Source organism: Dunckerocampus dactyliophorus, chromosome 7 (assembly GCF_027744805.1).
Source record: "Dunckerocampus dactyliophorus isolate RoL2022-P2 chromosome 7, RoL_Ddac_1.1, whole genome shotgun sequence".
In the NCBI taxonomy this organism is placed as follows: Eukaryota; Metazoa; Chordata; class Actinopteri; order Syngnathiformes; family Syngnathidae; genus Dunckerocampus; species Dunckerocampus dactyliophorus.
The window spans coordinates 21,851,136-21,864,205 of NC_072825.1; the positions used below are offsets into that span (position 1 = coordinate 21,851,136).

Here is a 13,070-nt window from a genome sequence, read left to right on the forward strand (position 1 = left end):
AGCCCGCGCCCCTCCTCCCTCATTCCTGAGTGGACCAGAGACACGCAGTCAATCCCTGAAGGGTTCTGCTCGCACTTCTTAATCATTCACATTTAAACTCTCTTTTATCACTTCGTTTTAGCTCAACATCACAGTGGATTTCATATCTCTCTGTGACTTTCCTCTGAAATAACTTTTTTCGAGTATAGAGTTGGGCGGAGGGAACAGCTGCAGCTGAAAACGCGGTAAGTTCTAAATCATCAGTAGTCAAAATGATTGCTTTTGATCTTAACTCTGTTGTTTTCGGCAAGTGTACAACGTGATACATTGTTTTTGTTGGAGATTGTTGCCATTTTTGTCGTCTACCGACCCCCAACCTCCATCCAAATGGAAACATGTGACCATTTAAATTGCTTCAGGCCGCTTTATCCTCGCAGCTTTAACGGTACAAACAAGCAGTCTATTTCCTTGTCTCTTGTACCGTATGGTATTTTATTAGGCTTTTGGGTTGTTTATCGCATCATTTTTGCTCTCCTGTTCAGAAGTTAGCTACTGTGTAACCAGAGAAAACATCTCGCGTTATTTGACGAGAACGAGCACTCAAACAAAGGGCTCCGATTTTAAATCCTCTTCCAAAGTCACGCCGGTTTCATAATCTTATGGGTTAGTTTATATCATTTTAGTTTTTCTAAATTACTACTTTGATTTATTCTAATCGAAGGTAATTTATTTGTAAATTCTCCCCCCATTATACCCCTCTACATTATTCAAAAGGCCAACAAACAAGATTATTGGATCGGTGCCTGTTTGAATAACTCCCCTTGTGCTTGTTTGATTAAACTTGATTGGCATCCTTTTGTTGTCAATCCCCCTCCCACACATGAAGTGTTCATTTTAGTCCACTCCACCAGAGCCTTGTTCACACCCCCACTGCAGTCATGCGTGAACCCCCAGTGGTCTTCAGGCTGGATTGTGCCAGGCAGGAAAGCCGTGGCTGTCCTTACACAAGCTAGTGGTCACAACGTTGCATTCCATGGCTTAAGTGTGCTAGTGCCTGTACTACATTATTGTTGATTCTCTTGGTTGTGTATGCTTCCAGCTAATGTGTTCTCAAGCCATGCTGACTTTAATTTGCGGACCATCTGCAGCTCGTACCTCCAGGTTATGACTGCATGTCTGGTTGTGGCACTACACATTCAGATAAAAAAAAAAAAAATACCCTGCCTCGATAATACCATAGAATACCATAGTTAAAACAGTCCTAGTAGATTTGTGCCAACAAACAACACAAACCCTGCTGCCAAATATCAAATGCAACTGAACACCACCAGTCTTGGAGCACCAACTCTCAGCGTACCTAAAATAGACCCCGTCACAGCCTCAGTCAGGAGGTCTTGACTGCAAAAATTATGAGTGCATTGGTCTCAGGCAGGGTTTACATCACAAGTCTTCCAATATTTGTGCCAATTTCCAAATCTATTTTCCGACCTCAGGGGCGTATTTAGTCATTTGGGGTCCCAAGGCAAACTTATTCATTGGGGCCCTCCACATCCTTTTTTAAATTTTTACAAAATGTATGCAATTTAGGCCACTTTTTCCTGCTTTTGAAATCTGTTACAATTAACTGCTAGGTTAAGTTGCTACTTACATAGCCATGTTTACAGTGGTGTGAAAAAGTGTTTGTCCCCTTGCTGGTTTCTTATTTTTTTGCGTTTGTCACACTTTAAATGTTTCAGATCATTAAAAAAAAATTAAATATTTGTCAATGACAACACAACTGAACACTTAATACAGTTTTTAAATGAAACTTTTTTATTATTCAAGAAGGAAAAAAAATCCAAACCTACATGGCCCTGTGTGGAAAAAGTGATTGCCCCCTAACACTAATAACTGTATTTTGCCACCCTTAGCAACAACAACTGCAATCAAGCGTTTGTGATAACTTGCAGTGAGTCTCTTACAGCGCTGTGGAGAAATTTTGGCTCACTCATCTTTGCACAATTGTGGCAATTCACCCACATTGGAGGGTTTTCCAGCATGAACCGCCTTTTTAAGGTCGCGCCACAGCATCTCAATAGGAGTCCGGTCAGGACTTTGACTAGGCCACTCCGAAGTCTTCATTTACTTTTTCTTCAACCATTCAGAGGTGGACTTGCTGGTGTTTTTTGGATCATTGTCCTGCTGCAGAACCCAAGTTGGTTTCAGCTTCAACAAATGGCCGGACATTCTCCTTCAGGATTTTTGGTAGACAGCAGAATTCATAGTTCCATTTATCACAGCAAGTCGTCCAGGTCCTGAAGCAGCAAAACAGCACCAGATTATCACACTACCACCACCATATTTTACCGTCGGTATGGCGTTCTTTTTCTGAAATGCAGCATTACTTTTAAGCCAGATGTAATGGGACACACACCTTCCAAAAAGTTAAACTTTTGTCTCGTCAGACCACAGAGTATTTTCCCCAAAGGTCTTCAGGATCATCAACATGTGTTCTGGCAAAATTTGGACGAGGCGATCACGCAGGGCCATGTAGGTGTGGATTTTTTTTCTCACTTAATTGTAAAAAGTTTAATATAAAAACTGCATTTTGTGTTTCGTTGTGTTGTCAATGACTAATATTTAAATTCGATCTGAAACCTTGTTAGTTGATGGTGTTAGGTTAATTGGCGGCTCTAAATTGTCCATAGGTATGAATGTGAGTGTGAATGGTTGTTTTCCTATATGTGCCCTGCGATTGGTTGGCGACCAGTCCAGAGTGAACCTCTCGCCCAAAGTCATCTGGGATGGGCTCCAGCATACCCCCGTGACCCTAATGAGGATTAAGTGGCACAGAAAATGAATGAATGAAAGGATCTGGAACATTTAAGTGTGACAAACATGCAAAAAAATAAATCAGGAAGGGGGCAAACACTTCTTTCACACCGCTGTATGAACCCCCCCCCCAAAAAAAAAATTCAAATGAAATATTAATGTTTACCATATTCTAACAAGTGTGAATATGACAAAATTCTCCTATTTCCTGAGCTAGGCCTTAAAACCCTCCTGGAGGATATTATTACTTAACAAGTGAATCATCTCAACCGTTTTACTGTAAGAACATTAAGCAACATTTTTATATAGTTAACCGCTTTAATACTCGCACCTTTTTGATGAACAGCGTCACTCTCAGCTCCATCTCTAAAACTACTGCATCCTTGGCTGCCACTCACAGCAGCGGTGCTGCTGTCCTTGTGTCTACATTTGCTGTGACTGTGAAAAAGTTGACACCTTCAGTAGTTTGGATTAAAAACTGTTTGTTTGTTTTCCACTCGCCTTCTCCACGCGGAAACAAGTTTGTTTCTTCCGGAATCAATCTTCACATGCGCAGTAACATGAAATAGTCCATTACATGAGAAGGGATGGGCAGCGGTCGAAACGCTTATGAAAGGTTAAGCATTTTGATGTAGTTTTAGGCATGTTAATTAAATTAAAACAGTAGTATGTACTTTAAATTGAAGAAAAAAATCAATAATCAGTTTTGGGGGCCCCTGAAAATCTCTGGGCCCCAGGCAATTGCCTGTATTTGCCTAATGGGAAGTCCGCCCATGTCAGACCTATATCCGATATCACTGTGTTTACATTTAGTCATTTAGTCTACTCATCACCTGAAACAACCCACGTGCGCACATGGCCGTAATGCATGTGTCAACATCAAACAGCAACAACCGAATGTAAACATGCAATTAGTAATGGCCAATAGAAACTACGCTGTGCACAATTAGTAGGCAATTTGAATTATTGATGATTAGTTTTATTATTTAACAATAACAATGCTCTTGGTCAATCCAAAATGTTAATAAACCTCGAACTTGAATATTGAAGGAAGTGAAAGTGAGGTTTTGGCTTTTGTTGAGAATATCTCTGTGTGCACAAACGTTAGGCAACTATTAGTGTGCAGAATTATTAGGCAACTCTAGGCTCCAGCATACCCCCGCGACCCTATATATTCTCTATATAGACCCATATTCCTATCCCATTTTCTTTTTTTTTTTAAGTCAGAATGATAAACAACACAAACTTTACAAATAAATATTGCTGAGGTTTCCAAAAATAAATCGATGACCAATATAGCCCCTCTTCCATCCATGGAGTCGGTCAGTTTCTTGATCATTTGACCATCAACTTTTTGTGCAGCAGCAACCAAAGCCTCCCAGACACTGTTCATAGAGGTGTGCCTTTTTTCTTTGCCTTTTTTCTTCTTTCTTACCTTGGTCATGTCTCTGAGCACTGAACACCATGTAGCGTACTTCTGGACACTCCAGATAGATTGTAGTTCTGGAATATGGCAGCACTGGAGGATAATGGGTTCCTGGGAGCTTCACGTTTGAATTTCTAAAATATTTGGCTGTTCATTTGCATGTTTTTTTTCTCAACACGACCCTTTCGTGCACTTGTAACAAAACATTTAATGGTTCTGTGGTCACATCCTAATATCTTGGCAATTTCACCAATTTCAAGAGTGCTGCATCCCTATGAAAGATGTTTTACAGTTCTTGACTTTTCAGAGTCTGTTAAATCTCTTTTCTGGCCCATTTTGCCAGAGGAAAAGAAGCTGCCTAATAATTGTGCACACCTAATAAAGGGTGTTGATCTCCTAAAGCCATACCCTCCTTCAGTACACACATGCACATCACCTGGTATGCTTAAACCCAATAGGCATTCCAGTTTATTCAGCCTGGGGTTGGAAAATAAAAATGAGAATATGGTCAAAATACTGACTTGCCTAGTAATTGTGCACACAGTGTATATAAATTTGACCTATAGAGAATTTAATTCTATTGCCTTCTATCTCGATAATGCACATTTTATGCATATAATGAATATGACCAAGGTCAATATGCAGTCTACGGTCAGAAATGGTCCCTGGACTGCACTTTGAACACCCCTGTTTTACAGCATTTATTTTTAGGAAAGTGCAAGTGCAACAGTAACACTTTGTACAGTCTGATATATTTTTATTTTCACTAAATTAAAGTTCCTTATTGGCTGATGTGCAGCATTAATACTTCCGGCTTGTAACCCCATTTTTGATATGTATTGAACAGTGACGGCACACGGCTTTTGTCTTATTCTCTTGTCTTTGTCCACACAGTAATCCCTCATTTATTGCCATTAATTGGTTCCAGACCCGACTGTGATAAGTGAATTTCTGCAAAGGAGGAGTCCTTATTGATAAATGGAATATTTTCGTAGTTAGAACAAAGAAAACCCGTTTACGACCTTGTAGCCTTCTAGACATAAACTCACACCCCTATAGTCACCATTACACTTGTATTACACAAAATAGTAGACATAAGTAGACCTGTATTTACTTCATCAATCGATTATTGATGATTTTGGTTTTACTGTATTTATTTTTATTTACTTTTTTATTTTAGTTTCTTGTATTGGTTGCAAAATCATGAACAAGGTTTGCAATTTTGAGGATATTTTGACATATTGCAATACATTTTTCTTTCTTTGAGATATTCTTGTAAGTGCGTCCCGTACTGTTGCACATAGAAACAAAAAAGACCACTAATGTGGCGTTTTGCGTTAGAAGCCATTTATTGTCCCATCATGGTCTCACTAAAGAAACAAATCAGATTTACCACATCAGTAGGGCTAATATGCACAAAGTCAACACAAAAAACCAGGGGTGTCACGAGACACTCAGGTCACGAGACAAGACGATACACGAGACTGGATATTTGGATATTTTGGTCTGCAAGCAGATTTAGTGCGTCTCCTTCACCTCTGCTGCGCTCAGGCATTCAGCTCTATGCTTCACTTGTTTAATAGCAAGATAAAAGCAGCACAACTTTATTAAATACCTGGGGTGACCCCCTGCCGGTGTGTAAACGTTTCTTTGCCTACCTGATAAGACATGCTGTGCATACTTCCCCCCCATAGCACACAGGAAGGATCAGTCAGGATTTAAGGATGTTCTGTGTTTTGTTTCACATCCAAAAAGGTTAGCACACACAGTCCAGCCTAGTGGTGTACAACCACAATGCGTTATTCTTAGGGAACTGATGCACATAGCTTTATAAGGTAGTCAAAATGGTTTGTGCGCGACTGTGCTTCTATTTAACACATTTATGTATTTTTCCAGCTACAATGGAAGTTGTGCTGCTTGTGGCGTTCATCTCCTGGTTGACCCCTGCTCTGGGTGAGAATGGTCTTCATCAAACTTTCACTCTTTTCAATAACACATGCAGGATTCAGTTATCTGTGTACAAGATCTCCTACCTGTGGAACATTGTATAACAGACTCGGTGTCTGGCAAATCAATTTTTGCTAAGTTTCCTGTATTAGACTCCTCCGCCTTTTGATTTTTGAGATGGTCAGTTACTTGGCAGCCATGCGCCGCTTGGCACACATATATATATATATATATAAATATAAATAAAAGATGTTCCATGTTCATCATTCAGTATTTCATTACAATGCATGTCTAGTTTGTTAAACAATGAGGCCTTTTAGCTGCAACTGGACTTTTGCTCATTCCATGCTTCCTGCATGCCATCAACTCAGCTTGATGTTATGCAGATTTGTAGACACAATTTACAACAGTTCATGCTGGAAATAGTTGACTGCACAGCTACATCACTCTGAGTGTTGGAACATCCTCTTGCTAAACGCTTTTTTCATAACCTGGATGACCATGCATAAACAAATTAACTTTTTCTGTTCTCTTCATGTAAAACCTGATCCATCAGCAGAGAAGTACAGTGGAACCTGAAAGGTCAAACGCAATCAGTTCCGGGACACGGATTACCCTTTTTTTCACCATAAAAATGTAAATCAAATGAATCAATTCCAGAGTATAGGCAGCGTGGGCTGCTCTCACGCTGCTCTACCAGTTTTAAGCTCCGGCCTGTTTGTGTACCATTACTTCATTATACAATGCTGTATTACTACAGCTTCCCTGAATTCATAGCTTATTTGGAGTCATTCTACTTCTATTGTGTAAGGTAGTGGTTACTATTAACTGTCAGGAGGAGCGACCCCATGTTTATGCATATGCTTTATGAATTTGTGCCGGGCCAAAGAAATGTACCAAGCTTAAGTATGGATCAAAATGATTCTCAGTAGTTTGTGTGGCCCCCACGTGCTTGTACGCATGCCTGACAATGTTGGGGCATGCTCCTAATGAGACTACGGATGGTGTCCCAGTATACATATACAGTATACTGTATATATATGTGTGTGTGTGTGTGTGTGTGTGTGTGTGTGTGTGTATATACTGTATGTATATATATATATATATATATATATATATATATATATATATATATATATACATACACATATACCTGTACATACATTTTTATAGCAATTCGCATTCACAAGGAGCTGCCTAAACGCTTCTCATTGTGAGTGACACGCGCACACATGAAGGAATGTGACATGCAGTACTTGTCGAGGCACACGACCTCCATTTCTCCAAAAATGCATCTCTCAGTGTTTACATGCAGAAGATACAAGTTTTAATGTTGGTGTTTTTAAAAACACTGTGTAAATGAGCGTTTTTAAGTTGAATTTTGTTTTCATGAAGCTAAGTGTAACAAAATATTGCTGAGAAATATTAAGGTCAAACTTTGCTCTTTCTTTATATACCATTCGTACCACATAGTGTTGTACACTGCAGCTGTTTTGGCTGCAAACTCGTCAGGTGTGAAAGACTTGCATCCTCTTGCTGCTGTCAAGTATTGACCTCCATTTGGCCTCCATTGCTTTAACATTTTATACTGATCATGTCACATAATAAACAAAACATTTAATATTCAAAAATGTATCAATTGTAATGTCCATCTTTAGTTTAATGTTGTTGTTTTTTTTTTAACTCAAATGATCTTTTCCTCTTTTTGTCCACACAGTAGCAGCAGCAGATGGTGAAAAAGGTGCGTATTGTTTCAGCAGAAAAGTGAGCCTTCATGAGACAATAGTCAAGTCTGTGTTGTATGTGTATAAATGTGCTTCTCGTTTCTTTCCTGCCGCTGTTCTCTCCAAGAAGACTATGACAGCGCTTTTCAGTATGGTGAGCAAGCTGTCTGACCTTGGAAAGGAAATGTGTATATATGTATATGTCAATGTTATCCTTTTGCCTCCTATCGTTTCAGATTATGAATCTCTCAGGATCGGTGGCCTGGTTTTTGCCGTCGTGCTGTTCCTCCTGGGCATCGCCCTCATCGTCAGTGAGTATTCACCACGTGTGTCCAATATCTGCACACACACACACACACACACACACACACACCGTCCCATAGCAGTTGTTTCTTATCACCTTACTCCTCTTCCTCACTGGAAGCGTCTTCCTCTTGCCTGGCTGCACATTCACCACAACATGTAAGAGACACATTGGGACTAACACATCCTGGCACACGATCTGCTTCCTTCAGTCAAATAGCTGATGGATAGATAGATGACCCGAAATAGAAGATGGTTGATGGAGGGAAAAATATTTACATCAGTGAAGTAATTCCATTCATATTAATCATATTGCTTAGCTGTTTGTTGACTTTGCTTCCTTGATCACCAGTAAAGTAAAATTAGCATCATAACTCCTCTGTTGCTTGTTAACCTGCTGACAACCTTTGACACGCGTAGTCGCACCTGCACTTCTCCAGCTCACTGGTGTGTGTGAGTTATAGGAAGAAAAGCTGTGCCTCACTTGAGCTCTATGATTTCTGCGGACACGGACGGAATCGTGGAATTGGCCAATAAAAACAGAAGCTACTGTTAAATGCTGAATCTCATGTAAATTGCCATAATAATAAGGAGAAGGAACGTTTGTGTGAGGAAGTTGTTTGAAAAAGTTGGCGAAAAAACTTAAAATCTCCTCTCTTAGAGAGCGTGAATGTTTAGTTTAGCAGAGCATGCTAGTGCGGCTGTGTGGGTGTGGGTGTGTGTGTGCGTGCCTCAGGCTATATGGGTGTGTTTATACCATGTTGTGTTTTACCGCTTGTTAATGCAAACGAGGGTTTTACGATACCCACTGCCGTCATGCAAGTTCGGAGTGAAAGATAATGAGAGGCACGTTTATTCATGCTCCCAGGCAACAGACATTCTCAACACACACACAAAACGCATTTCCAGCCTTCAAAATAAGAGCGCTGTTTGCCACAAACTGTCGAATTGTGCAAACAAAATAAGGGTGTCACAAAAAATATCTCACATTAATGAAGTAATTGGAATTGCATCGGTGACTACGTATTCCTTAACCACAATCTCAGGCTTTAACAGTTTGTTGAGGGTTTTGTAGCAATGTTTGCATAGGCTGGCTCCCATTAGAAAAGTTAGCCAAGCTACATTCAGTTTTTAAATACAGAGCAAAATTGGCCAATGGTGTATTGCATCAATAAATAGAAGGATTTTTGCATTTAATGAACTGACATTCTGTTTGCTGTTGCAAACGTACACACTGTATATCCTGGTAAAATCATTGTATAAGGGGGAAAAAACAGAATTAAAAAAATAAATAAAATGGAATTTGGGGAAAAAATAAAACTGACTCATCCACTTGGACAGAATTCATGTAGCGCCACCTGTTGGTTTGCACATATAAAGCTCTAAACCCCCCGAGGATTAGATGACATATCTTTTACAGACAGTTCTGTTTGGGTATTTTATTTAGCAAATATACTATAGACAGCAATGAAGGCTGTTTGCTGTTGCTGGTGCACAGAGCGAGGTCCATAAAGACACTCCCAAATGTTTGGGAATGTCTTCCCTTCAGACTACTAACTTGAAATGATTTGTGTCCCAATACTTTTGTCCATGTTGATGCACAACTGTACAAAACTCAAATTAGGTTAGGTTAGGTCTCCATTTCATTTCAGTCCATAGTCACATCCTTTGATTACTCGATTATGTTCTATGCATTGTTGATTGATTCCCATTTCGACATTTTCCATCTTAAAGTCTAACTATTTTTTATGTTGTGACAAAAGTTGTCATTTTTTAAATTTGCATGCCAAGCTAAACTGATTTTGTTGCTTCTTAAACTGGATTAGCATGTCGTAAATAGTTTTTAGGTGCAAAGTCGTTGCTTTTTTATTATTTTGGGTTTATGTAGGAGAAGAAAGCGAGAGTGTCTTCTCGCTTTACTCAAATGAGGTCAGCATAGAAAAACATCATTAAAAGAAAAGGGAAAAACTGACAAATCATAAAGACGGTACATTAAAAGAGAACATAAAAGAGAGTGTGGAAGTTTACTGTTGAGCTCTTAAAAAAAAAAAGAAAGAAAAAAGACAGAGACTTCCTGCTAGTGAAAGACACCACTGGCGCCTTCCAGTGGGTAAATAAAGGATGAGGGCTACCTTTTCAACATGCTCCCTCCCAGCATTAAAGGAAAACTGCTTTTTTGGAATATTTCCCATCATCCAAAATCCTTATTTTAACACATGAACACACGTCTGTCTCATTTCTGTGCATTCTAAAGATATAAAAACATAAAAAGAGGCAGCTCATTACTGCACGTAATGGGACACATCTATGCCGCCGACGAGGGCCGCTATTAAAACACCTTCAAAAACCTGCAACGAGGTGTTTTGTTTTTATATACATGCTGTAACCACGTAGTAACAGGTACATTCATGATAACATGTAATATTTAGAGTATTTTGCCGTATTTTGGTCCTTTTAAGCATTACCCCAGCTTCCTTCATGGGCGCATTGATTTCACATAACCAGACAAAAACCGACGCCTACACCTAGCATTAACTTTTCCAAACTCAAAAACAAAAACACAGCAGCAGCGCCAATAAGTAGCCTTACCTTTCGGTAGTGGCCTGAGCCACTGTGAGCGCGGCGCTGACACGCTGCGGGCGAGCGTTTGGTGAAGCTAGTCGCTAGCCGGATAGTAGCTAGCTGGTATGGTGTGGCAAGGTGTCATTACGCCAGTAAAGTAGTTCTTCAGCGTAAAAATGTTATTGTTAATAATAATAATAACAATGTCTTTGTAGCTTGGTTAATATGCACGTCACATATACCGTATGTAAATGAAGCATTGTTGGCGCTTTTTGGAGTTTTTTTCAGAAGGCTTTATAGGCGGAATAGGTGATTCCTATTACATGCATTCTTAGCTGCGTCTTTTTATCTGTTTTTATATCTTACGAACGCACAGAAAATACACTGATACAGTAGTACCTCACATAACGTAAACCTCCTTTTACGTAAATTCCACTGAACGTAAAGAATGTATGTAAAGTTTTTGCATCGTATTACGTAAGAAATTCCATATAACGTAAAGCGTCAAGTCGGTGCAAGTTCAGATATTCGATTTGAATAGCTCACGCGACAGAGAGAGGGAAACATTTTCCATGACTAACAGAGTACACTTGGTGACGCCTTCTGACGCTTCACGCTTTCATTGGTTGATTATCGGGGCACCGCCTACGCTCTCATCTCATTGGCTGACTTATACAGCGCGTACGTGAGTTTGTGTGAGAGACAGGCTTCTCCCTTCAACCTCCCTTCCTCATCGTAGTCGCCTTTTAAACTAGTTGATTGTTTTTGTTTTTCAGTTGTATTTATTTACAGTAATCTTATTTATTACCTTATTTTATATTGGAATGTTACTCTACTGTGTTTACGCTATTGTTTTCTTATATGTTCCCACCATATTTGGTGGACTTTGAATATTTTGAAGGGCCAAAGGGGTGAGTTTTGGAAGATCTTGGAACGGATTAGGCTATTTACATGTATTTTACGCTTCATATAACATAAAATCCCTATAACGTAAACGTTTTCGGAACGGATTATTTACGTTGTAGGGGCGTCTACTGTGTGTATCAGGGACACTCCTCTATGTTCCTTGGATTAAGACTAAGACTTCTAGCTTGATCTACCATCTCTCCCGCTACTCTATTTTTATATCTTAACCCAACCGGTCAAGACAGACGGCCGCCCCACAGATCCTGGGTTCTGTTCAAGGTTTCCTCCCCAGAGGGAGTTTTTCCATGCCTCCATCGCCAAGTGCTTGCTCATGTGGGCTTTCAGTTGGTTGTCTGTTTCTCGTTTATGAATGTGACCTCCACGTGTAAAGTGCCATGAGATAACTGCTGTTGTGATTTGACGCTATATAAATAAATTCATTGATTGATTAACAGAAGAGAGAAAGACGTGTGTTCATGTCTCACATAAGGATTGTGGATGAGGGGCAAAATTCCAAAAAAAGTGCAGTTTTCCTTGAAGATTCTCACTATGTAGGTCACGAGCCTGGTTTGGGATTTTCCATCAGCTTTGCCAACTGGTGAAGTGAAGTCTCATTTCTCACATATTCAGTCTTTGACAAGCTTGGATTACAACACACTAGAACTTGAATGCCTTTGAATGTGGTCCTATTCGAGCCTGTTTACTACAGAATGCAACATATGTGCCCCCCTCTTGTCTCCAGCATAATAAAGCACAATAAATTGCATAATGGTAACCAAGTTTTGTCCCCCATATGGTCAACGCCTTCGAGTACATCATTGGATAGTCATCTGTGATGTATTACATAATATATAACATACTTGGACCATGTCCATCACCCTTTTAATACAAAAATATTGTTGGGTTTTTTTGGCCGTGAGGAACCAATTTTTCGGGTCAGTAATGTAAGTAGCCAACATTTCATCATTTAACATAGTTGCCATCTTAATAATAATAATAATAATAATAATAAAACTAATAATAATAATGCTTTATGCTATTTATTCTGGAATGATTTCAGTCAACTTGAAAATGTATGGATAACAGTCATTTTTTTTAGCTTTATAAATATGATTTTGGTTAAAGAGCTTGTAAATGGGTGTATTAACCAAAGAAACGGAAGAAATGAGCAGAATAATGACGTCTTCATGGATGAGTTACTGAGTTGAGAGTGAACAGCAGCTCTGCATGTTGCAGCCAAGTAGTGAACTCCATTTTGTCTCAATTTATTTAAGACAAAATTCTTACAATAATTCTTGTTTTCTTCTCGTGTCAATTCTATAACCTGTTTTCCTCCAAAAACAGGCAGGAAATGTGTATGCTCCAAGAGTGACAAGTCAAGGTAAGAATGAATATGTTTTATATCTAAAAAT

The 13,070-nt window shown here is 39.3% G+C and overlaps 1 protein-coding gene across 4 annotated transcripts in view; it reads left to right on the forward strand.

Annotated features, from left to right (window-relative positions):
- LOC129185393 (FXYD domain-containing ion transport regulator 6-like) overlaps positions 1–13,070 on the forward strand; it is a 23,357-nt gene continuing 10,287 nt past the window's right edge. The window contains exons 1-6 of one of the 4 annotated variants that reach the window (XM_054782385.1): positions 1–224; positions 6,113–6,169; positions 7,884–7,904; positions 8,015–8,041; positions 8,124–8,198; positions 13,003–13,039. In XM_054782385.1, coding sequence (XP_054638360.1) covers positions 6,118–6,169; positions 7,884–7,904; positions 8,015–8,041; positions 8,124–8,198; positions 13,003–13,039 — 212 coding nt within the window. In that variant the 5' untranslated portion in view covers positions 1–224; positions 6,113–6,117. Of the gene's footprint in view, positions 225–6,112; positions 6,170–7,880; positions 7,905–8,014; positions 8,042–8,123; positions 8,199–13,002; positions 13,040–13,070 lie in introns of all 4 variants that reach the window. The other 3 variants (XM_054782386.1, XM_054782383.1, XM_054782384.1) reach the window with 3 other exon arrangements.